Source organism: Somniosus microcephalus, chromosome 9, assembly GCF_052327205.1.
Source record: "Somniosus microcephalus isolate GS21.2 chromosome 9, FLI_Smic_1.0, whole genome shotgun sequence".
NCBI classification, from domain to species: Eukaryota; Metazoa; Chordata; class Chondrichthyes; order Squaliformes; family Somniosidae; genus Somniosus; species Somniosus microcephalus.
The window spans coordinates 230,253,554-230,279,573 of NC_140995.1; the positions used below are offsets into that span (position 1 = coordinate 230,253,554).

Below are 26,020 nucleotides of genomic sequence, written 5' to 3' on the forward strand. Positions count from 1 at the left end.
TAATGGATACCTGGGAGTGATTACAGACTGGAATCTAATCGAGGGGTTCAGGTGGTTTATATATAGAATAATGGATACCTGGGAGTGATTACAGACTGGAATCTAATCGAGGGGTTCAGATGGTTTATATATAGAATAATGGATACCTGGGAGTGATTACAGGCTGGAATCTAATCGAGGGGTTCAGATGGTTTATATATAGAATAATGGATACCCGGGAGTGATTACAGACTGGAATCTAATCGAGGGGTTCAGGTGGTTTATTTTATAGAAAAATGGATACCTGGGAGTGATTACAGACTGGAATCTAATCGAGGGGTTCAGATGGTTTATTTTATAGAAAAATGGATACCTGGGAGTGATTACAGACTGGAATTCTGTATTCTGATTGTTTGTAATTACAGGAAACTTTTTTTTATCCGGCACGGACGGGACCGACGCGGGACCGACGTGGTGCCGGTTCATCAAAAATTCCGGATAACCGAACGCTATAGTAAAAGATAGGGAGAGCCAACAGCTCCGTATAAAGCAACAAACCCTGTTGCTTAGCAACAACTGTAGAACAATGAACACAAGTTCCAAGCGTCTCTGTAGCTTAGCAACAGCTGCAGCCACACCCTTGCACAGCAACAGATGGAAGGCGGCAAATAAATGAAGTAAAACCTACTCCTTAATTTTGCCAGTTAACCGAGATTTCCGGTTATTTAGGTGCTGGTAAATCGAAAGTTTCCTGTATTTGGGTGCAGAGTACAGTCTGGTTACCAGATATATGAATATTCATGAACAGATAAATACCCTTCACTCTTGACAGCCGGAAGCTTCTTCTTCAGCTCCCCCTTGTCCTCTGCGCTCAAGTTGCTGAAGCCACGGAGTTGAGTGGCGCTGTAGGCAGGCAGGAAGCCCAGTTCGGACTTCTTCTCCACAAAGCAGTCGGGGTGGTACCAGCGGTCAATTATCCCCAGCTGTGGCTTCTCAGGGTCAACCATTTTCTTGGAGACTCGGACGGTATCCTGTGTGGTGGAAACACAACAGGATTTTTAAATAGCAGGGACCGGGGGGGCAGGGTGGAGTGGCGAGGAGGGAGGGAGCCCTGGGCTCCTCAATGTTACGTCCCTGCTAAACCACCTTAAACATTCACTCCCTCCACCACCGGCGCACCGTGGCTGCAGTGTGTACAATCTACAAGATGCACTGCAGCAACTCGCCAAGGCTTCTTCGTCAGCACCTCCCAAAACCACGACCTCTACCACCTAGAAGGACAAGGGCAGCAGGCGCATGGGAACACCACCAGCTCCAAGTTCCCCTCCGAGTCACACACCATCCTGACTTGGAAATATATCGCCATTCCTTAATCGTCGCTGGGTCAAAATCCTGGAACTCCCTCCCTAACAGCACTGTGGGAGTACCTTCACCACACGGACTGCAGCGGTTCAAGAAGGCTCACCACCACCTTCTCGAGGGCAATTAGTGATGGGCAATAAATGCTGGCCTTGCCAGTACTACCCACACCCCAAGAATGAATATAAGAAAATGACAGAATCCACGCCCGCCGTATTATTTAAATTAAGAAAACCATAGACTCTTCCAACCACTTTCTATCTTGGGTCAGGTTGAAGCAATGCCGATACATCCAACAGGAAACTCATACCCGAGGCTTGACCCCCACTACCCACCCCTTCTGGCTCACCCGCGAAGTGCACTGCCGCGTGTGGTACTGAGCCGCAGACTGTGGGGAGACATTCCGAGAGAAGCTGAGCTCAATCCAGCCCTCGCTGGACTTTCACACAGGCTCGTTCCAGGAGGAGATAAGGGGAGGGGGGCAAACAGGCACCATGGCTGATATCTCCCTCCCTGTCCACCTGAAAGCCTCAGTTTACATCCAATCTGAAAGACGGCACCTCCCCCTCAGCACTGCACCAGAATGTCAGCCTGGATTATAGGCTCAAGTCTCCAGAGTGGGGCTTGAATCCACAAGCCCCTGACTCAGAGGCGAGAGTGCGACCATTGAGCCAAGGCTGACACCTAAATGAAAGTGAAATTATCTTTGTTCTGTATTGCCAATGTGTTTTTTTAAATGCATAATGTAAAATTAGGTCCCACCTCCCAGACTGTGTTCGTCTAACTAGGCCCCAACTCCCAGGCTGTGTTAGTCTTACTAGGCCCCAACTCCCAGGCTGTGTTAGTCTAACTAGGCCCCAACCCCCAGGCTGTGTTATTCTAACTAGGCCCCGACTCCCAGGCTGTGTTAGTCTAACTAGGTCCAACTCCCAGGCTGTGTTAGTCTAACTAGGCCCCGACTCCCAGGCTGTGTTAGTCTAACTAGGCCCCGACTCCCAGGCTGTGTTATTCTAACTAGGCCCCGACTCCCAGGCTGTGTTAGTCTAACTAGGCCCCAACTCCCAGGCCATGTTAGTCTAACTAGGCCCCAATTCCCAGGCCGTGTTAATCTAACTAGATCCAACTCCCAGGCCGTGTTAGTCTAACTAGGCCCCAACTCCCAGGCCGTGTTAGTCTAACTAGGCCCCAATTCCCAGATTGTGTTATTCTAACTAGGCCCCAACTCCCAGGCTGTGTTATTCTAACTGGGCCCCAACTCCCAGACTGTGTTAGTCTAACTGAGCCCCGACTCCCAGGCTGTATTATTCTAACTAGGCCCCAACTCCCAGGCCGTGTTAGTCTAACTAGGCCCCAACTCCCAGGCCGTGTTAGTCTAACTAGGCCCCAACTCCCAGACCGTGTTAGTCTAACTAGGCCCCAACTCCCAGACTGTGTTAGTCTAACTAGGCCCCAACTCCCAGATTGTGTTAGTCTAACTAGGCCCCAACTCCCAGGCCGTGTTAGTCTAACTAGGCCCCAACTCCCAGACTGTGTTAGTCTAACTAGGCCCCAACTCCCAGGCCGTGTTAGTCTAACTGGGCCCCGACTCCCAGACTGTGTTAGTCTAACTAGGCCCCAACTCCCAGGCCGTGTTAGTCTAACTAGGCCCCAACTCCCAGGCCGTGTTAGTCTAACTAGGCCCCAACTCCCAGACTGTGTTAGTCTAACTAGGCCCCAACTCCCAAGCCGTGTTAGTCTAACTAGGCCCCAACTCCCAGACTGTGTTAGTCTAACTAGGCCCCAACTCCCAGACTGTGTTATTCTAATCCCTCAATGTTTGAAGTGACTGTTCAATGTCCACTCACCTTGTCTATCTTTTGGCTGCAACCTTTACAGATGCTCCTGTTTGATTTGGCGTATTCCACTGTAAAGTCACCCAGGGTCTTCTCCCCTTTTCCCTCACCCTGGTTACCACCTTTTCCTGTGTTTTTAAAAGAGAACATGTTTTGAAAGGCTAACCAGACTGATAGTGGAATCCCAATACAGGAAACTTTGTGTTATCCGGAGGCTAAATGTCCAGCAAGCTCGAGCCACCGGCAAAAATCAGGAGCCGTTTTGTTAGGTTTTTTTTCTTCTCGTGGCTTTTTTTCTTCGCGTGGCTTTTTTTTTTCAACAGTCAGGCTCTGGAAAGTCTCTCTGAAGCTGTTGCTAAGCTAGTGAGATGCTTCCAAGGTACGGGCTAAGCAACAGTGTTTGTTGTCAGATACGGAGATGACAAGCTCCGTATGCTTCAACATTAACGCTGGTGTGTCCGGCAGTTTTGAGTGAACGGCAACAGCTCGGTCCTGGATAGCACAAAGTTTCCTGTACCTACATATTTAGTAGGGAATCCGCCGGTGGATAAATGAGTCTTCAAATTTTGGCCGTACACACATCACACGGTGCAGCCATAATCTATGCCTCTTATGTCCAAGCTAATTTGTCTGCTTAAGAGACTAGTGAAGCTGGGATTGTTTTCCTTAGAGCAGAGGATGCAAGTTTGTTCATTCGAGAAGGTTAAGGGGAGATTTGATAGAGGGGTTCCAAATTGTAAAGGGGTTTTGATAAGAGTAAATAAGGAGAAATTGTTTCTAGCGGCAGAAGTGTCGGTAACCAGAGGACACAGATTTAAGATAATTGGCAAAAGAACCAGCGGGGAGAGCAGGAAACATTTTTTAAGCAGTGAGTTGTGATCTGGAATGCACTGCCTGAAAGGGGGGTTGGAAGCAGATTCAATAATAATTTTTAAAAGGGAACTGGATATAGAGTTGTAAAGGAGAAAACTGCAGGGCGATGGGAAATGGGCGGGGGAGTGGGGTTAATTGGAGAGCTCTTTCAAAGAGCCAGCACAGGCAGGATGGGCCGAACGGCCACCTTCTCTGCTGTATCATCCTATGATTAGGTGGGTGCTGTGAAGCCGTATGTGAAGTTTAAGTGCCCATCCCCCTTAAGGTGCTGAGGCCAACAGATCTCAGTGTTGTAATTTAGGATTAATTTACCAATGAGGCAGAGGACAGCCCTTCCCAAACCTCCAGGGCCACAACATTTAAACAAGACAAAGCGGCGAGGCAGGAAACATAAAGGTAGATGGAACTCCGATGCCAGGTCTACCTGGCTCACAGGCCTAGCTCAGGCATAGGCAGGAAGGAAGGACAACTACAACATAAAATGACAAGCAACTTAATTCTTCCTTGGGGCCCCCGAGGACGGTTTACGTGAGACGGGATGGGATTGGCTTGGGCGGACTGGACATCGAGGTGACTTTTCGCCCAGGACTTTGTCCCATGAAAATTCGGAGGGCGAACTGGGAAAGCAGAGGATGGGGATTCTATTGTATTAAAAAACTCAGAATATTTACTGAGGAAAAATATATCCAAGTTTGGTATAACTGAAACTGCGGCAGAAACCTGGTTTTTAATACAGCTTTGAATGAAGTACTTTGAGCACCTCTCTATATAATCAAAAGTCCTGCATCTGCAACAGCTCAGGGCGTCACCGGTTGGGGGGCGTCACCGGCTCCGGGGGCGTCACCGGCCTTTAAGGCAATAATTAGTGACTGGTTGACACAAAGATTTACCTTATAAGCTACCAATCATCTAACTGACTGATTAAACACTAACCGATTGAAAGCAATTCGACAGTCGTGAACGTTTTAACAGTGAGGAACAAGTAAATAACGCAGAAAACGGGGCAAGTTGTGTCATTTTCTTTTTCAAGCCACTAATTTTGAACGAGCCACCATCTATGAATTTTTCATCTACACGAAACTTTACCAGCGAAAAGTAACATACATAATCTAACAAAAAAAAGCGAAACAATCCGGAATAAAATACTTATTCTTACTCATCGAGTTGCCCGGACTGGGTTGTAAATCCCAGGGTGGGGGTGGAAAATGTGTGGGAAGAGAAAGAGATATCTGGAGAGAAGGGCAGTCTCTTCCCTCATTCTAATTTGATTTATACTGTTTTCAAAAAAGTTCAATTATGAAAGCAAACAAAGCCTCTTTAAGGGGAACAAATAAAAAGGTAGAGTAGAATGGAGAGGGGAAACAGGTTGAGAGCGCCTCTTGGGAGCTATGGATGGCGTCTTAAGGCTGAGGTAAGTGACAGTAGGGGGAGGGAGTAGTACATAGGGGAGTGAGGGGCTGGCAGGAAGAGGAATGGGTTGTGGGAAGCTAAAGTACAGGAGCATGATGGGAGCCACGGGATGGGAAACACCCACTGAGGGCCTCCATCCCCGTCTCCCCATGCAACAGTTGGTGGCTCCTATCCCTGCCACACCACCCACTACCTTCCAAATGAAAAGAAAGAACATAAGAAACAGGAGTCGGCCAATCGGCCCCGCGAGCCTGCTCCGCTATTCAATAAGATCATGGCTGATCCAATCTTGGCCTCAACATCACTTTCCCGCTCTCTCCCCGTACCCCTTGACTCCCTTGTAGTTCAAATGTCTGTCAATCTCTGCCTTGGCATCAAAACTTCCCTACTTTTATACTCCATCCCCCTTGCAATAAAGGCCAACACTCCATTTGCCTTCCTAATTACTTGCTGTACCTGCAGGCTACTTTTTGTGTTTCATGTACGAGGACCCCCAGATCCCTTTGTACCGCAGCATTTTGAGTCTCACTCCATTTAAATAATAATTTGCTTTTTCATTCTTCCTTCCAAAGTGGATAACCTCGCACTTTCCCACATTATACTCCATCTGCCAAATTTTTGCCCACTCAATTAGCCTTTCTATATCCCTTTGCAGATTCTGTGTCTGCCTCACAACTTGCTTTCCCACCTATCTTTGTATCATCAGCAAATTTGGCTACAGTACACACGGTCCCTTCATCCAAGTCATTAATATAGATTGTAAATAGTTGAGGCCCCAGCACCGATCCCTGTGGCACCCCACTAGTTACTGATTGCCAACCGGAAAATGACCCATTTATCCCGAGAAAAAAGAATTAAGGAGAGAAAAGTGACACCCAGAGGAGAGACAGCGAGTGAATCTGGTGTAATGACTCCCTCCTGCCAGTAGAGGCTCTGTAGCACCACCACTGGTGGGAGGGTGTAATTACACCGTGACACATTTACACAGGCAGTTTCTATTATAAAGGTGGACGCGGGAATTTATAATGGAAACATAACAGTAAAAATATAACGTACCTTCTCCTGTCCCTCCGGTTTCAATGGTCTTTTTAATCTTCTCCTGGTCGTCCCACCGCAGGTCCAACAAACCGTCCACATCGGCGGGCGACACAACCCGCGCTCGCTTCCAGAAGCAGGCATAGTGGTGCCAGTGCGGCACCTTCCCGTCAAACATCGGCGACTGGAAGGGAACAACATTCACACAGGAGTCACACTGGCACAACAGAGGCAACTTAACATTGAGGGATGTTGGCGCAAAGCATTGCAACTCTTCCCCATTTATGGATGTGTCTGTGCAAGGTTCGAAGTGATGTTTTGAACTCTGACATGGGGTGATCGATTGGTCAGATAGCCTGGCATATTAGAAAGGAGAGAAAAAGAGAGGGAAAGGAAGTGGAGGACATGGAGGAAGGAGAGGAATGAGAGGGAGGGGAGGAATGGGAGGAATGAGAGGAAGGGAGAGGAAGGGGAGGAAGAGGAGGAAGGAGGAAGGGGAGGAAGGAGGAAGGGGAGGAAGGGGAGAGGAAGTGGAGAGGAAGTGGAGAGGAAGTGGAGAGGAAGTGGAGAGGAAGTGGAGAAAGGAGAGTAAGGAGGAGAGGGCGGAGAGTAAGGAGGAGAGGGCGGGGAGGAGGAGGAGAGGGCGGGGAGGAGGAGGAGAGGGCGGGGAGGAGGAGGAGAGGGCGGGGAGGAGGAGGAGAGGGCGGGGAGGAGGAGGAGAGGGCGGGGAGGAGGAGGAGAGGGCGGGGAGGAGGAGGAGAGGGCGGGGAGGAGGAGGAGAGGGCGGGGAGGAGGAGGAGAGGGCGGGGAGGAGGAGGAGAGGGCGGGGAGGAGGAGGAGAGGGCGGGGAGGAGGAGGAGAGGGCGGGGAGGAGGAGGAGAGGGCGGGGAGGAAGAGGAGAGGGCGGGGAGGAGGAGGAGAGGGCGGGGAGGAAGAGGAGAGGGCGGGGAGGAAGAGGAGAGGGCGGGGAGGAAGAGGAGAGGGCGGGGAGGAAGAGGAGAGGGCGGGGAGGAAGAGGAGAGGGCGGGGAGGAAGAGGAGAGGGCGGGGAGGAAGAGGAGAGGGCGGGGAGGAAGAGGAGAGGGCGGGGAGGAAGAGGAGAGGGCGGGGAGGAAGAGGAGAGGGCGGGGAGGAAGAGGAGAGGGCGGGGAGGAAGAGGAGAGGGCGGGGAGGAAGAGGAGAGGGCGGGGAGGAAGAGGAGAGGGCGGGGAGGAAGAGGAGAGGGCGGGGAGGAAGAGGAGAGGGCGGGGAGGAAGAGGAGAGGGCGGGGAGGAAGAGGAGAGGGCGGGGAGGAAGAGGAGAGGGCGGGGAGGAAGAGGAGAGGGCGGGGAGGAAGAGGAGAGGGCGGGGAGGAAGAGGAGAGGGCGGGGAGGAAGAGGAGAGGGCGGGGAGGAAGAGGAGAGGGCGGGGAGGAAGAGGAGAGGGCGGGGAGGAAGAGGAGAGGGCGGGGAGGAAGAGGAGAGGGCGGGGAGGAAGAGGAGAGGGCGGGGAGGAAGAGGAGAGGGCGGGGAGGAAGAGGAGAGGGCGGGGAGGAAGAGGAGAGGACGGGGAGGAAGAGGAGAGGACGGGGAGGAAGAGGAGAGGGCGGGGAGGAAGAGGAGAGGACGGGGAGGAAGAGGAGAGGACGGGGAGGAAGAGGAGAGGACGGGGAGGAAGAGGAGAGGACGGGGAGGAAGAGGAGAGGACGGGGAGGAAGAGGAGAGGACGGGGAGGAAGAGGAGAGGACGGGGAGGAAGAGGAGAGGACGGGGAGGAAGAGGAGAGGACGGGGAGGAAGAGGAGAGGACGGGGAGGAAGAGGAGAGGACGGGGAGGAAGAGGAGAGGACGGGGAGGAAGAGGAGAGGACGGGGAGGAAGAGGAGAGGACGGGGAGGAAGAGGAGAGGACGGGGAGGAAGAGGAGAGGACGGGGAGGAAGAGGAGAGGACGGGGAGGAAGAGGAGAGGACGGGGAGGAAGAGGAGAGGACGGGGAGGAAGAGGAGAGGACGGGGAGGAAGAGGAGAGGACGGGGAGGAAGAGGAGAGGACGGGGAGGAAGAGGAGAGGACGGGGAGGAAGAGGAGAGGACGGGGAGGAAGAGGAGAGGACGGGGAGGAAGAGGAGAGGACGGGGAGGAAGAGGAGAGGACGGGGAGGAAGAGGAGAGGACGGGGAGGAAGAGGAGAGGACGGGGAGGAAGAGGAGAGGACGGGGAGGAAGAGGAGAGGACGGGGAGGAAGAGGAGAGGACGGGGAGGAAGAGGAGAGGACGGGGAGGAAGAGGAGAGGACGGGGAGGAAGAGGAGAGGACGGGGAGGAAGAGGAGAGGACGGGGAGGAAGAGGAGAGGACGGGGAGGAAGAGGAGAGGACGGGGAGGAAGAGGAGAGGACGGGGAGGAAGAGGAGAGGACGGGGAGGAAGAGGAGAGGACGGGGAGGAAGAGGAGAGGACGGGGAGGAAGAGGAGAGGACGGGGAGGAAGAGGAGAGGACGGGGAGGAAGAGGAGAGGACGGGGAGGAAGAGGAGAGGACGGGGAGGAAGAGGAGAGGACGGGGAGGAAGAGGAGAGGACGGGGAGGAAGAGGAGAGGACGGGGAGGAAGAGGAGAGGACGGGGAGGAAGAGGAGAGGACGGGGAGGAAGAGGAGAGGACGGGGAGGAAGAGGAGAGGACGGGGAGGAAGAGGAGAGGACGGGGAGGAAGAGGAGAGGACGGGGAGGAAGAGGAGAGGACGGGGAGGAAGAGGAGAGGACGGGGAGGAAGAGGAGAGGACGGGGAGGAAGAGGAGAGGACGGGGAGGAAGAGGAGAGGACGGGGAGGAAGAGGAGAGGACGGGGAGGAAGAGGAGAGGACGGGGAGGAAGAGGAGAGGACGGGGAGGAAGAGGAGAGGACGGGGAGGAAGAGGAGAGGACGGGGAGGAAGAGGAGAGGACGGGGAGGAAGAGGAGAGGACGGGGAGGAAGAGTAGGACGGGGAGGAAGAGTAGGACGGGGAGGAAGAGTAGGACGGGGAGGAAGAGTAGGACGGGGAGGAAGAGTAGGACGGGGAGGAAGAGTAGGACGGGGAGGAAGAGTAGGACGGGGAGGAAGAGTAGGACGGGGAGGAAGAGTAGGACGGGGAGGAAGAGTAGGACGGGGAGGAAGAGTAGGACGGGGAGGAACAGGAGGAAGGAGAGGATGTGGAGAAAGGAGAGGAAGGGGAGAAAGGAGAGGAAGGGAAGGAAGAGGAGGATGTGGAGGAAGAGGAGAGGAAGGGGAGGAAGAAGAGGAAGATAAGGAAGTGGAGGAAGGAGAGGAAGGGGTGGAAGGAGAGGAAAGGGTGGAAGGAGAGGAAGGAGAGGGGGGAGAGGAAAGAGGAAGGGGTGGAAGGGGAGGAAAGAGGAGGGGGTGGAAGGGGAGGAAAGAGAGGGGGAAGGGGAGAGGAAGGGGAGGAGGAACAGGAGGAAGGGGAGGAACAGGAGGAAGGGGAGGAACAGGAGGAAGGGGAGGAAGGAGAGGATGTGGAGAAAGGAGAGGAAGGGGAGGAAGGAAGGAAAGAAAGAAGGGAAATAGCACTTTTAACGGCCTCAGGATGTCCCAAAGCGCTTTATAGCCAATGAGGTGGAGTCACTGTTGCAACGTAGGAAACGTGGCAGCCAATTTGCACACAGCAAGCTCCCATGACCAGATCATCTGTTTTCGTGATAGTGGTTGAGGAATAAATACTGGCCAGGACACCGGGGAGAACTCCCCCTGTTCTTCTTCGAAGTAATGCCGTGGGATCTTTTACGTCCACCTGAGAGCGGACAGGGCCTCGGTTTAACGTCTCATCTGAAAGACGGAAGCTCCGACAGTGCAGCACTCCGTCAGCACTGCACTGGAGTGTCAGCCCAGAGTATGGACTGACATAGCTGGAGTGGGACTTGAACCTATGACCTTCGGAGTCAGAAGCCAGAGTGCTGCCCACCGAGCTGGAAATGCTTGATTTCCAGCAAGTGAAGATTTTTTTTTGGGACATCTTTATATTTGCTTTAGGTTTCTGTAGGGAAATGAATGCTTGGAGAAGTAGAACTGTGTAACGTAGAGTGGACTGTGATCCGATAGTTCATTCAGTGCTGTAGTTTAGCTCAGTCAATAATACCTTCGCCTCCCAGTCACTCCAGGGCTTGAGCACATAATCTAGGTCGAGGCGTGAAACATTAAAATGAGCTCTGCCTCTTTAGATGGATGTCGAACATCCCATGATCCTGTTACAACAAGAACAAAGAGTGTCCTCGGTATCCCGGCCAACATCCTGAATCAACCAACACCACAAGTAAAATGTGCAATCTTTGGTCTCACTTCTGCTCGCAAAATGGCCGCCACGTTTTCCAGTGTCGCAACAGCAATGAACTGCAAACAATTCATTGTGTGGAGCTCAGAGACGTTTTTGAGAGACGCAGAGAGATTACAACAATGAAACTGGTTGTTTGGCCCAACCACATATCTATCATATGTTGACATGCTCTCTGCTCCAGTCACAAACCTCACGAGAAAAAAGATAGTATCCCGCTCTCTGTCTTACATTCAATCTTCTATCTCCTCTCGATATAAATCTCCCAATCACTGAAAACAGGCTGAGAAGGTGCTATATAAATGCCAGTCCCTCTTTCTGTAAGTCGGTTATATTAAACTGGGTACGGTACTGGAGCAGGGGAGTTCTTCCCGGTGTCCGGGCCAATATTTACTAAAAAAACCCCAGATGATCTGGCTATTTATCTCATAGCTGTCTGTGGGATCTTGCTGTGTGCAAATTGGTTGCTGCGTTCCCCACATTACAGCAGTGGCGACACTTCAAAAAGGACTTCATTAGCTGTAAAGCGCTTTGGGACGTCCCGAGGCCGTGAAAGGCGCGATAAAGCGCAAGTTTGTTCTTTCTATGTTAGCTGGGCTCTAAACAGGAAGCACACGATGTGAATGAGAAGAATGTTGGGTTCGATAGAACAGAACACCAGAATACAAGTCAGAGGAAGTCATGATCAAACCGTACTGTGGTCTGGTCAGACTGCACTTTGGGCACTTCGCCCAACTGGGGCCGCTGAGAAACCCTTAAGAGCTGGAGGCAGTGCGGAGAAGAGCCACAAGGCTGATCCCTAGTATCAGAGGCCTGAGACATAAGGAAAGGCTGGCGAAACCTGTGCCTTTCAGCCTGGACAGGAGGCGTCTAACGGGGGGTCTTACAGACAGCGCGGGATAGGAAACAGGCCAATTACTTTAAATTAAATATGCAAGAGTAGGGGAAGGAGGGCACTAAATCAAGCCAGTAATTTTAATATTCGCCATCAACAACAACTACTTGTATTTACATAGCATCTTTAACGTAGTAAAACGTCCGAAGGCTCGTCACTGGAGTGTTATCAAAATATCGAGCCACACAAGATAATATTAGGACAAAAGTGGTAGGTTTTAAGGAGCATCTAAAAGAGAGGTGCGGAGAGGTTTAGGGAGGGAATTCCAGAGCTTAGGACCTAGGCAGCTGAAAAGACATTCTCCCTCACAGAGAGAGTGAGCAACACACAGAATAAATTCCCAGATAAAGCAGCTGAGGCGAACACCCTGGAATCATTTAAGAAACAATTGGATGTCAAGTGGGAGGATTGTAGGGTGCTTCTGGATTGATGAACAAAGATGGGCTGAATGGTCTTCCTCATCCACACTGATCTCATCATCGCTATTACATTGCTATCTAAACCGAGAAAGGTTAATTCGGACAAATGCACCGTAACCCCCGATATACCATTCCTCTCGCACTTTATGAAGTCGAACCCAGCCATGACTGTGATTGGAGATCTAAAACCAATTGACTGCCCTGATTCCAACGCTCACACTGACCATCGTAGTACACTCGCTTGCACATTGGACTGCTCCTGGGCCTGGCCAAAGTTGCCATTAACTGGTCCAGGCAGCGGGCGGTCGAGGGGCGGGGTCGCCCGGCCCGATTGCCTGCCTCTCTTCCGCAGCCATATTCGCGCCCAGGTGGCCCTGGAGATGGAGCACGCGGTGTCCGCCGGCACGCTCGAGGCCTTCCGCGACCAGTGGGCGCCGCGGGGACTGGAGTGCATCATCACCCCGGCCAATCAAATTTTAATTTAATTAAAGTTAAGGTTCTTTTAAAGTTCTATTAGTTACAGTTTTTTTGTTTTAAGTGCACCCATCAAAAGAGTACACTCGCTTGCAAAGTAGCGGCAAAGTAGTGAAGGCTGAGGGGTGACCTGATAGAGGCTGGTGAGATTATGAAGGGGTTTGATGGGGTAGACGTAGAGAAGATGTTTCTGCTTCCGGCGGGAGTCCAAAGCTAGGGGCCATAAAATATAAAACAACAACAGAAAACGCTGGAAAAAACTCAGCAGGCCAGGCAACATCCGAGGAGAGAGAAATAGAGTCAACGTTTCGGGTTGAAACCTTTCTACAGAACTGAGGAAAAATAGGCAGGAAATGAAAAGATTAAAAGGCAGTTTGGGGGCTGGGAAATGGGGGAGGGGATGAAAGAAGAGACATTAAGAGATATTCAAGGCGAGACGAGATGGTAACAGGACAGGTAAAGAAACAAACAATGGCTCTAGATGTAGTGTGAAATGCGCTGGCAGAGTGAAAGACAGCTGCCATGTGGGAGAGAGAGGGAAAAAAGGAAAAGGCACAAACCAAAAGTGTGGATAAAAAATATAAGATGGTCACTAATAAATCCAATCAGGAATTCAGGAGAAACTTCCTTACTCAGTGGTGAGAATGTGGAACTCGCTAGCACTGGGAGTAGCTGAGGCGAGTAGCACAGATACATTTAAGGGGGAGCTGGATAAACACGAGGGAGAAAAGAATAGGATATGTGGATAGGGTTATATGAAGAGGGGTGGGAGGCAACGTTCCCGTTAGGCTGTGCGGCCACGCAGCGGTCTGGAGCTCCCGTGCAGGCCGCTGGCCGGCTTTTCAATTGGAATAACCGCGTATGCGCAAACATTTGAATGGGCCCAAAAAGTAATTACAGGGAATATTGGTGGGAGGAGGCTCGGGTGGAGCATCAACACTGGCATGGACCAGTTGGGCCAAGTGTTTCTGTGCTGTACATGCTATGCAAGGGCACGTGCCACCGGCAGCATAACCCAGCAATCCCCTTGCGGGTTGGGGTCTCCGTGTGGCGGACACAACCCTGCCGCGTAAACGCCAGAGCAAGGCCCTCTTGTACTCACCCGAGCAGCGCCTGATGTTGACTGGCACTGGGTGCCTGCAAATGGAAGGTGTTCTGTTGCACAACATTGGCATCACGCACCTCAATCAGCGCCAAACTTACCACACTGGGTGAACGTTTTTGCTAACTTGGGGGGGCGGATGATTAGCATTTTTTAAAAAAAACTGTGCCACTATGATGCCTTTCAACACAACAACATATTCCCTCCCCTCCATTTGTTAGTCAACAATAACACACCCTTCAGAATCTGACTATGTAGTTCAATGTTTTATAACTTGTGTATAAAAAGAGCCGGCAGTGAGCATACGGGTGTGGGGGGAGTAAAATTCAGCAATTCCACCAAGGAAGTCCGGGTTTGCAGTTTTAAGCATCGAAAGAGTTCAGTCTGTAGTCAGGCGGTGATCGGGTAACCTTACAACCCATCTGCAATGAACTTCCAGAATTTTGCATATCCAGCTATGCATTTAAAATATATTTTTTAGATTATAACTAAAAACGCCACGGATTTTTAATTGTAAGAAGCATTAACGCTTTGTGAACCGGAAGGGGGGCTTTTACCTTTGACTCCCAATACAAAAAGTGGGTTTTCCAATAGCATTACATGCATGCTGGAAGTTGCAAGCGTTTTCTTTAAGAAGCCTCTCTCTCCCCGCTTTTTTAGATGTGAATAGTACAGGCTGCTGGCGGGCCTGCCTACCAGCGTGATTCATCATCACAGTACCGGCATACCAAAACATAAAGGTGCCGAGCATGAAAATACATTTTCAATCTCAAAACCGACACTGATAATAAAACATGTGCATCAATGCAGAAATGCATTTTTAAAGAAAAGGATGCATCGCGATAATCATACTCTGTCGGCCTCGATCAGCAACACGAGGCCTTCCTCTTTGCAGGAAAGGGGAGGTAAGTTTCGAGGCCACTCCTTCATTCATTTGTTTTAATGCAACTTTTCCCCCCCCCCTTACCTGCACCATGATTGCAAGCCGCAGAGAATCTTTGGCGATACTTGATCCGCATTTTTTGCAGGAGGCCCGTCCGCTCTTTGCATACTCGGCTTTGAAGAGCTTGTCCTCAGCCATGTCTGCTGTGCGAGAGCAGCAGCAGGAGGAGGAGGGACACACCGAGCAGGCGCGGCAGGCAGCGGGACCTGGGCTGATTGACAGCCAGCCCAGAGCGTGCGGGCACTGAGCCCTGGAGTGATTGACAGCCAGAAAGTTAACTGGACCCACCACATAAATACTGTGGCAACAAGAGCAGGTCAGAGGCTAGGTATTCTGCGGCGAGTGTCTCACCTCCTGACTCCCCCAAAGCCTTTCCACCATCTACAAGGCACAAGTAAGGAGTGTGATGGAATACTCTCCACTTGCCTGGATGAGTGCAGCTCCAACAACACTCAAGAAGCTCGACACCATCCAGGACAAAGCAGCCCGCTTGATTGGCACCCCATTCACCACCTTAAACATTCACTCCCTCCACCACTGGCGTACCGTGGCTGCAGTGTGTACCATCTATAAGATGCACTGCAGCAACTCGCCAAGGCTTCTTCGGCAGCACCTCCCAAACCCGCAACCTCTTCCACCTAGAAGGACAAGGGCAGCAGGCGCATGAGAACACCACCACCTCCAAGTTCCCCTCCAAGTCACACACCATCCTGACTTGGCAATATATCGCCGATCCTTCATCGTCGCTGGGTCAAAATCCTGGAACTCCTTCCCTAACAGCACTGTGGGAGTACCTTCACCACACGGACTGCAGCGGTTCAAGAAGGCGGCTCACCACCACCTTCTCAAGGGCAATTAGGGATGGGCAATAAATGCTGGCCTTGCCAGCAACGCCCACATCCCATAAACGAGTAAAAAAAAGCCCAGAGCGCGTGGGCACTGTGACCTGGAGTGATTGACAGCAAGCCCAGAGCACACGGGCACTGTGACCTGGAGAGATTGACAGCAAGCCCAGAGCACACGGGCACTGTGACCTGGAGAGATTGACAGCAAGCCCAGAGCACACGGGTCTGATGATGTCATTTGATGACACGTCATCAGCTGGTTTCCTTAAAGGGACCATGCGCAAATTGATTTTGACAGTTCTGCTGTCAGTGTTCTATGGCATTGAGGTGCTGCAAACACTGACAAGCACTGCACAGAGGTGCACATCTGCACCCAGGCTCTCCCATGGCTCCCTCCATATACTTATGAAGGGAGTCACAGCACACAGGGCGGTCCTCGTCCCTTCCCATGGGCGGAAGAGACCTCCCCAGGAGATCAACGCAGCCTGGTTGCACATTGCACAGGAGGACACAAGCAGGGATGTTGCCAGTAGGACCTGGCTGCAGTGTCACAAACCTTTCAATGATCTCAGTAGATCACGAAACGTTACTGCAAAGCCACACTCAACCTCATCCTGCTGTGCCACTCATCACATCCCCATCACTCTGCCTTCCCTACCCTACTCCTGCACATCCTTACTCGCACCAACTTACCTTGCACCTCCACCCATCCCCCTCTCTCTATCTACATTATCGCATCCCCATCTCACTAGCCACCCCTCACACTCACCCTCATCCTAGTGCAATCATGCCAACTAACAACACACAAGGGTAGGCACTTGGGTGTTTTAGCCAATGTTCATGTAAAGTTTCTGTTAATGTGTGTCAAACATTGAAATCTTTATTTTCAACACTTTGCGTTCTTGGACAGATCTATGTGCACCTTTGGAAGTGGCTTAATGAATTGCAGTGAATGGTGAGACAAACGGTACCCCCCGCAAGGGTGATGAGTGTGAAAGGAATGGCTTGGCCATTGTAGGGATGCTTTATGGTGTTGGTGTGGGGTGGTGCCAACCTGGTGCATCATGTGGCAGCCAGGGTGTACAGCATCAAGTGAAGTAAATCTAGCTATAGTGAGGCCATCCCTGGCCTCCCGGGCAGCAATGTGGTCGGGTGCTGATGCCCTTTGTCCTGTGCAGCATCAGATAATTGCGGAGAAGGTTGTTGTTGTTGGTGCTGCTGGTGTTGGGGCTGATCGTGGTGGGATTCTGAGGACCAAGGTGAGAGCGTTTCAAGGGCACCGATGCTGATGGTATAGATGGCAGATGAGGTTGAGATGACAGAAGTAATTTGTCAATGGTGAGAGAGGTTGTTGCAATGAGGTGACACTGGATAGAGAGTTTGCTCCAAGCACTTGCCAGCTGCATAAAGCTCAATCTGTCTTCCAAATGCAGCAAGCAACAGCTTCTAACCCTGGAAAGTGAACATCTATGAAATGGGAACTTTTATAGACCATTTGCAGCTGTCAAGTAAAGAAATCATAAGAACATAAGAACTAAGAGCAGGAGTTGGCCATACAGCCCCTCGAGTCTGCTCCGCCATTCAATAAGATCATGGCTGATCATCGACCTCAACTCCACTTTCCCGCCCGATCTCCATAACCTAGAGCCCAAAAATCTATCTATCTCAGCCTTGAATATACTCAAAGACTCAGCATCCTCAGCCCTCTGAGGTAGAGAATTCCAAAGATTCACAACCCTCTGAGTGAAGAAATTCCTCCTCATCTCAGTCTTAAATGGCCGACCCCTTATCCTGAGACTATGCCCCCTAGTTCTAGACACTCCAGCCAGGGGAAACAACCTCTCAGCATCTACCCTGTCAATCCCCCTCAGAATCTTGTATGTTTCAATGAGATCACCTCTCATTCTTCTAAACTCCAGAGAGTATCGGCCCATTCTACACAATCTCTCCTCATAGGACAGCCCTCTCACCCCAGGAATCAATCCAGTGAACCTTCGTTGCACCGCCTCCAAATCATCCCATGCTGACACAGCACCCGACCTCCTTACCTGACGTGATCCCCGAGTAGCAGGTTCGTTGGCGAACTCTAAAAATTTAAATCAGTTCTGACGAAAGGTCTTCGACCTGAAACGTTAACTCTGTTTCTCTCTCCACGGATGCTGCCTGGCCTGCTGAGTTTTTCCAGCGTTTTCTGTTGTTATTTCTAAAAATCTAAAGGTGAGCTTAAAATCGTTTTGAAGTGCCTGTTAACAAGCTCTTAATAATCTAAATTGCCTCCCGTGCCGCTTGGTGTCGGGTCTGTTCAGCGATGACTCCGCTTCCTGTAAGGACTCTATTCCATTCTCCCAGTTTCTCCATCTCCGCGGCATCTGCTCTGATGATGCCACCTTCCGTACCAGTGCTTCCGACATGTCTTCCTTTTTCCTCAACCGAGGATTCTCCTCTACTGTGGTTGACACGGCCCTCAACTGTGTCCGTTCTATTTCCCACACTTCTGCTCTCACCCCTGCCCCTCCCTCCCGGAACCACGATAGAGTTCCCCTTGTCCTCACCTTTCACCCCACCAGCCTCCACATTCAACGGATCATCCTCCGTCATTTCTGCCACCTCCAGCGTGATCCCACCACCAAACACATCTTCCCCTCCCTTCCCCTTTCAGCATTCCGAAGGGACCGCTCCCTCCGCGACGCCCTGGTCCACTCCCCTATCGCCCCCAACACCCCTTCCCCTTCGCCCGGCACCTTCCCGTGCAAGCTCAGGAGATGCAACACATGCCCTTTTACCTCCTCCCTTCCCACTGTCCAGGGCCCCAAACACTCCTTCCAGGTGAAACAGCGATTTACTTGTACTTCTTGCAATCTAGTATACTGTATTCGCTGCTCACGATGCGGTCTCCTCTACATTGGGGAGACCAAACGCAGATTGGGTGACCGCTTTGTGGAACACCTCCGTTCAGTCCGTAAGGGTGACCCTGAGCTTCCGGTCGTCTGTCACTTTAATTCTCCGCTCCATTCCCACTCAGACCTCACCGCCCTCGGCCTCTTACACTGTTCCAATGAAGCTCAACGTAAGCTCGAGGAACAGCACCTCATCTTTCGATTAGGCACTTTACAGCCTTCTGGACTCAACATAGAGTTCAACAATTTCAGACCATAATCACTGCCCCTGTCATTTTTTTTCCATTTATTTTATTTATTATATATTCTTCTCTTTCTCCCACATGGCAGCTGTCTTTCATTCTACAAGTGCCATTTACACTTCATCAAGAGTCTCTTTTGTTTCTTAACTTGTCCCATTACAATCTCCTTTTGCCTTGCACCATCTCTTAATGTCTCTTAATGGCCCAGAAATTCGGGTCGGGGGCTTCCCGCGGGTGCAAGCCCCCGACCTGCACTTACCTAGCGCGCCGGCCGTTGAGGCCTGGGCCTGCGTGCATTTCCGGTCTGTGGCCTGCTCCAGCTCCCGGCGCGCTGTGCTTGCGTGACCCAGCGGCGTACTTAGTGCGATGCGTCGGCTGGGATCACGTGAGCACTGGGCAACCAATCGGAGGAGGGAAAAGTCCATTCATGAGTTTGACAGAAAGAACTGTCAAACTCATGAAAACTCCGGGCGCCCAAAACAGTACTTAACCTTAAAATAAATTTGAAAAAAAATCACACTATTTAAATCAACTATAAATAACATTAAATAACTATTTTGAACAATAATTTAAATTTTTGAAAAAAATAATTTTATAAAAAATCGGGGCTAAAAATACACTTACCTTACTGTAAAGTATTTAAAAATAATAAACCTGTGGAAAAAATGTTCTAATTTTAATTAATTGACCACTAACCTTTTAAAATGAAGTCCTTACGTCTGGTTTTTAGATGTGCAAAAAGTCGAGGCCTTCACGCACGGGCAAACCTGTAAAAAAAGAGGAAGTTCAACGCGCACGCGCAGACTCCTACACGCTCGCGTTCGACCTCTGAACCCCTTGGTTCAGAGGATCGGAAATGCCGGTTTCCCGCGCATGCGTAGTGCATGCAAGAAACCGGCACTTCCATCGGGTCCACGCGTGGGTACTTCGTCCGTACTCACGCGTTGGGACCCGAATTTCTGGGCCAATGTCTCTTAATCTCTCCTGCCTTCCATCCTAGCACAGACCTTCCCTTTTGTTCTTTCCTCCCCTCCCCCCATTCCCTGCCCCTACACTTGCTTAAAAACCTGTTCCATCTCCAGCTTTTTCCAAGGGTCATAGAAACATAGAAACATAGAAGATAGGAGCAGGAGTAGGCCATTCGGCCCCTCGAGCCTGCTCCACCATTCAATGAGATCATGGCTGATCATCCAAACTCAGTACCCTGTCCCTGCCTTCTCCTCATATCCCTTGATCCCTTTAGCCTTAAGAAATATATCTAACTCCTTCTTGAATATATTTAATGAATTGGCCTCAACTGCCTTCTGTGGTAGAGAATTCCACAGGTTCACCACTCTCTGGGTGAAGAAATTCCTCCTCATCTCTGTCCTAAATGGCTTACCCCTTATCCTTAGACTGTGACCCCTGGTTCTGGACTCCCCCGCCACCGGGAACATCCTTCCTGCATCTAGTCTGTCTGGTCCTGTTAGAATTTTATAAGTTTCAGTGAGATCCCCTCTCATTCTTCTAAACTCCAGCGAGTATAAGCCCAATTGACCCAATCTCTCCTCATACGTCATTCCTGCCATCCCAGGTATCAGCCTGGTGAATCTTCGCTGCACTCCCTCCATGGCAAGAACATCCTTCCTCAGATAAGGTGACCAAAACTGCACACAATACTCAAGGTGTGGTCTCACCAAGGCCCTTTACAACTGCAGCAAGACATCCTTGTTCCTGTACTCAAACCCTCTCGCTATGAAGGCCAACATACCATTTGCCTTCTTAACCGCCTGCTGCACCGGCATGCTTACCTTCAGTGACTGGTGCACAAGGACACCCAGGTCTCGTTGCACTTCCCCTTCTCCCAATCTATTGCCGTTCAGATAATAATCTGCCTTCCTGTTTTTGCCACCAAAGTGGATAACCTCGCATTTATCCACATTATACTGCATCTGCCATGCATCTGCCCAATCACCCAACCTGTCCAAATCATACTGGAGTTTCTCGGCATCCTCCTCACAGCACACACGCCCACCCAGCTTTGTGTCGTCTGCAAACTTGGAGATATTACATCTAGTTCCCTCGTCTAGATCATTAATATATATTGTGAATAGCTGGGGTCCTAGGACCAATCCCTGCGGTACCCCACTAGTCACTGCCTGCCACTCGGAAAAAGACCCGTTTATTCCAACTCTTTGCTTCCTGTCTGCCAACCAGTTCTCTATCCAAGTCAATACCTTGCCCCCAATTCCATGTGCCTTAACTTTGCACGCTAATCTCTTATGCAGGACCTTATCGAAAGCTTTCTGAAAGTCCAAATACACCACATCCACTGATTCGCCCTTATCTATTCTACCATATACATCCTCAAAAAATTCCAGTAGATTAGTCAAGCACGATTTACCTTTTGTAAATCCATGTTGACTTTGTCCGATCCTGTCACTGTTTTCCAAGTGCTCTGCTACTGCATCTTTTATAATGGACTCTAGCATTTTCCCCACTACCGATGTCAGGCTTACTGGTCTATAATTCCCCGTTTTCTCTCTACCACCTTTTTTGAACAGTGGGGCAACATTAGCTACCCTCCAATCCATGGGAACTGTTCCAGAGTCTATAGAATTTTAGAAGATGACCAGCAATGCATCTACTATTTCTAGGGCCACTTCCTTAAGTACCCTAGGATGTAGATTATCAGGCCCTGGGGATTTATCGGCCTTCAATCCCGTCAATTTCCCTAACACCATTTCCCTACAAATACTGATTTCATTCAGTTCCTCCCTCTCATTAGACGCTATGTTCCCCGACATCTCTGGGAGGTTATTTTTGTCCTCCTTTGTGAAGACCGAACCCAAGTATGTATTTAATTGGTCTGCCATTTCTTTGTTCCCCAATATAAATTCCCCTGATTCTGACTGCAAGGGACCTACGCTTGACTTCACCAATCTTTTTCTCTTCACATATCTATAAAAGCTTTTACAGTCAGTTTTTATGTTCCCTGAAAGCTTACTCTCATACTCTATTTCCCCCCTCTTAATTAATCCTTTTGTCCTCCTTTGCTGAATCCTAAACTGCTCCCAATCCTCAGGTTTACTGCTTTTTCTGGCCAATTTATATGTCCTCTCCTTAGATCTTATGCTATCCCTAATTTCCCTTGTTAGCCATGGTTGAGTCACCTTTTTTGTTTTATTTTTATGCCAAACAGGGATGAACAAATTCTGTAGTTCATCCATGCGATCTTTGAATGTTTGCCATTGCCTTATCCACCGTCAACCCTTTGAGTAACATTCCCCAATCAATCCTACCCAACTCGTGCCTCATACCATCGTAGTTTCCTTTACTTAAATTCAGGACCCTAGTCTCTGAGTCAACTATTTCACTCTCCATCTTAATGAAGAATTCTATCATATTATGATTGCTCCGCCCCAAGGGGCCTCGCACAACAAGATTGCTAATTAATCCTTTCTCATTACATAATACCCAGTCTAAGATGGCCTGGTCTCTGGTTGGTTCCTCGACATATTGGTCCAGGAAACCATCCCGTATACACTCCAGGAATTCCTCCTCCACAGTATTGTTACTAATTTGTTTAGCCCAATCTATATGTAGATTAAAGTCACCCATGATAACTGCGGTGCCCTTATTGCACGTGTCTCAATTTCTCGTTTAATGCCATCCCCAACCTCCGCATTACTGTTTGGGGGTCTGTATACCACTCCCACTAACGTTTTCTGCCCCTTGGTATTTCTCAGTTCTACCCATACAGATTCCACATCATCAGAGCTAATCAAATCAAATCAAATCAACTTTTATTGTCATTGTTAGTGCACAAGTGCAGTACAACGAAATGTAGGCTTGCGACTCCCGAGAGTGTACATTTAGATTAAGACATTTAAACATTCAACATACATTTGGCTTGTAATACATTAACATAAACATAACCATAATAAAGTGCATTGGCAGATGTGCAGGCTTTAGAGTTTATTTGTGGAGTTCAGTAGGATGACAGCCCTGGGAAAGAAGCTGTTCCTAAATCTGGTCGTACGGGTGCGAATGCATCTGTAGCGTCTCCCAGATGGCAGGAGGGCGAACAGACTGTGGCTGGGGTGGGTAGGGTCTTTGATGATGGACCGTGACCTCCGTAAACAGCGTTTCTGGTATATGTGCTCTATGGTCAGTAGCCGGGTGCCGGTAATGCGTTGGGCAGTTTTGACTACCCGCTGCAGGGCTTTCCGGTCATAGTAGCTACAGCTGCCATACCATACTGTGATACAGTTCGTCAGGGTGCTCTCTATTGTGCAGCGGTAAAAGTTAGAGAGGATCAGGGGTGACAGGTTACATCCCTTCAGCCTCCTTAGGAAACATAGGCGCTGCTGGGCCTTCTTCACCAGAGAGGAGGTATTGAGGGACCAGGAGAGGTCTTCCGTGATGTGGACTCCGAGGAACTTAAAGCTGTCCACCCTTTCCACCACAGCCCCATTGATGTGGATGGGGGTGTGACTTCCGCCTTTAGACTTCCTGAAGTCCACAATGATTTCTTTGGTTTTCGTGATGTTAAGGGCCAGGTTGTTATCGGCGCACCACTTCACGAGATGCTGGACCTCCTCCCTGTAGGCTGACTCATCATTGTTGGTGATCTGGCCTACTACCGTGGTATCATCCGCAAACTTGATGATGGTGTTGGAACCATGAACAGCCACACAGTCGTGGGTGAAGAGGGAGTAGAGGAGGGGGCTCAGCACACATCCTTGTGGGGCCCCCGTGTTCAGAGTCAGGGGTGGGGAGGTGTGGTTACCTAATTTGACAGACTGGGGTCTGTTTGTTAGGAAGTCCAGGGTCCAGTTGCAGAGGGACATGTTCAGGCCAAGAGTTTGGAGTTTGGTGGCCAGCTTCCTTACAATTGTGTTAATCCCCTCTTTAACCAGCAATGCTACCCCACCTCCTTTTCCTTTTTGCCTGTCTTTCCTGAATATTGAATACCCCTAGATGTTGAGTTCCCAGCCTTGGCCACCCTGGAGCCATGTTTCCGTAATCCCAATCATATCATATCCGTTTACCTCTATTTGCGCAGCTAATTCATCCACCTTATTACGAATGCTCCTTGCATTAAGACACAAAGCCTTCAGGCTTGTTTTTTTAACACTCTTAGACCTTTTAGAATTATTATTTACTGTGGCCATGTTTGATTTAAACCCTTGATTTCTCTGACTGCCACCTTTGCTTTTCTCCTTCCTGCCTCTTCCTTCGACTCATGTGCATCGCCACTAAATAATCGAGTTCGACTTCGACGAACTATAAATAAGTTGTTTATTTACAGGAACAGGTTAAATACAACAGGTAAGGTAGCAGGTAAGATGGCTGACTGTAGGAGCACCGTGGTGTAGGTCTTGCCCCAGCGGGGACGCCACGAGGACTGAGTTCGCAGTCCTGTGGAGAGCGTGATGACGTCATGGCGTTTGTGTTGTGACGTCATCACGTTGTTCGCGTTTCCCGCGCTTAGGGCGTCACGTGATGCGCGTCGTTGCATCGCTAGCCGTTGAGGCCGAAGTCGCGAGCGCGGGAGCGGGAGCTGGAGGCCAGGCTGAGCCGGTGCTTGCCGCGGGAGCGGAAGATCGCGTTGCTCCCGTCGGCTGGCTGATGTGGCCGAAGTCACGAGGCCGGGCTGTGCCGGCAGCCGCCGCACGTACGTCACGTGGTATGTGACGTGACGTCAGCGCGCTAGGGCGCGTCTTAAAGGGGCAACGGCCCAAACAGGTAGGTTAAAGGGGCAACGGCCCAAACAGGTAAGTTATAAATACAGTAAGGTAAGTTAAAGGGAATTATGTATATCTCAATGTAAGGGACAACCGGTGGTACCGCCACACTATCCTTGTTTCCCTTTCCTCTGTCTCCCTGCTCAGGTTCCCAACCCCCTGCCATTTTAGTTTAAACCTTCCCCCAGAGCACTAGCAAACACTCCCCCTAGGACATCGGTCCCGGTCCTGCCCAGGTGCAAATCGTCCAGTTTTGTACTGGTCCCACCTCCCCCAGAACCGGTTCCAATGTCCCAGGAATTTGAATCCCTCCCCCTTGCACCATTCCTCTAGCCACGTATTCAGCTGAAATATCCTTCTATTTCTACTATGACTAGCACGTGGCACTGGTAGCAATCCTGAGATTACTACCTTTGAGGTCCTATTTTTTAATTTACCTCCTAACTCCCTATATTCAGCTTTTAGGACCTCATCCCGGTTTTTACCTATATCGTTGGTACCTATATGCACCACGACAACTGGCTGTTTACCCTCCCCTTCCAAAATGCTCTGCAGCCGCTCTGAGACATCCTTGACCCTTGCACCAGGGAGGCAACATACCATCCTGGAGTCTCGTTTGCGGCCGCAGAAACACCTATCTATTCCCCTTACAATAGAATCCCCTATTACTATATAATTGCAAAATACTGCGGATGCTGGAAATCTGAAATAACAACAGAAAATGCTGGAAATACTCAGCAGGCCGGGCAGCATCCGAGGAGAGAGAAACAGAGTTAACGTTTCAGGTCTGGGACCCTTCATCAGAACTGGAAAAAACTGGAGATGTGACAGATATTAAGCAGGTGCAGAGACAGGGGTGCGGGGGGGGGGGTTAGGAGGGGAGGAAGAAATAGAAATAATATCCTGTACTTTTGTAAGAGGCAGGAAAGATAAAATGTTGCAAATGGGAATGGCAAAAATCATACTGCATGAAAAATGGGGGCAGGGATAATTATCTGAAATTGTTGAACTCAATGTTGAGTCCGGCAGGCTGCAAAGTGCCCAATCGAAAGATGAGGTGCTGTTCCTCGAGCTTACGTTGAGCTTCATTGGAACAATGCAATAGCCCGAGGACAGAGAGATCAGAGTGGGAGTGAAGCGGTGAATTAAAGTGACAGGCGACCTGTAAAGTCCGCGCCTCAATAATACACGGACTTCGGGAGAACAGTTTAACAGGTACTTTACTGAACGGAGGGTAACGTCAGACTGAAATACAGAAGCCTGCTAGGGCCTTTTATACAGGGGTGGTCACTGCCGGTACTGCAGTCTAAAACCAGTTCTTCCCTTAAAGGTACATACACAACAATTCCTCCCCTTTTAGATAAACAGTACATAACATTCATTTAACAACTAAATAATAACTAATTACAGTTTTCTGGGTACAGCACTATATACATCAACTGAAATAATCATTTATAAGTTCAGTCTTTGAGGAGGCTTCCTGATCCTGACTGGATAGCGCCTTTCTCGAGTATCCTGTTCTTGCGGCGGAGTTGATCCTGGTTCATTGTCATTGGTTGGTTCGCCAGCTTTCAATACCACTGCTTCTGAGGTAGACGCAATCTGTACTTCGGGTTGATTACCAGGTGCACCTGCTCGTGGTATGGGTTTGGCTTGTTCCTGTGAATCTAGAATCTGGTCAGCATGGCGTCTCACGATGCTCT

General features: G+C 50.1%; 1 protein-coding gene across 1 annotated transcript in view; it reads right to left on the bottom strand.

Moving 5' to 3' along the window:
• The window catches only part of parp1 (poly (ADP-ribose) polymerase 1), a 75,222-nt gene extending 60,416 nt beyond the window's left edge, over positions 1-14,806 (bottom strand). The window contains 4 exon segments of the mRNA XM_085997990.1: positions 796-1,010; positions 3,183-3,298; positions 6,510-6,672; positions 14,629-14,806. Coding sequence (XP_085854116.1) covers positions 796-1,010; positions 3,183-3,298; positions 6,510-6,672; positions 14,629-14,742 — 608 coding nt within the window. The 5' untranslated portion in view covers positions 14,743-14,806.
• Positions 14,807-26,020: the final 11,214 nt, after the last annotated feature.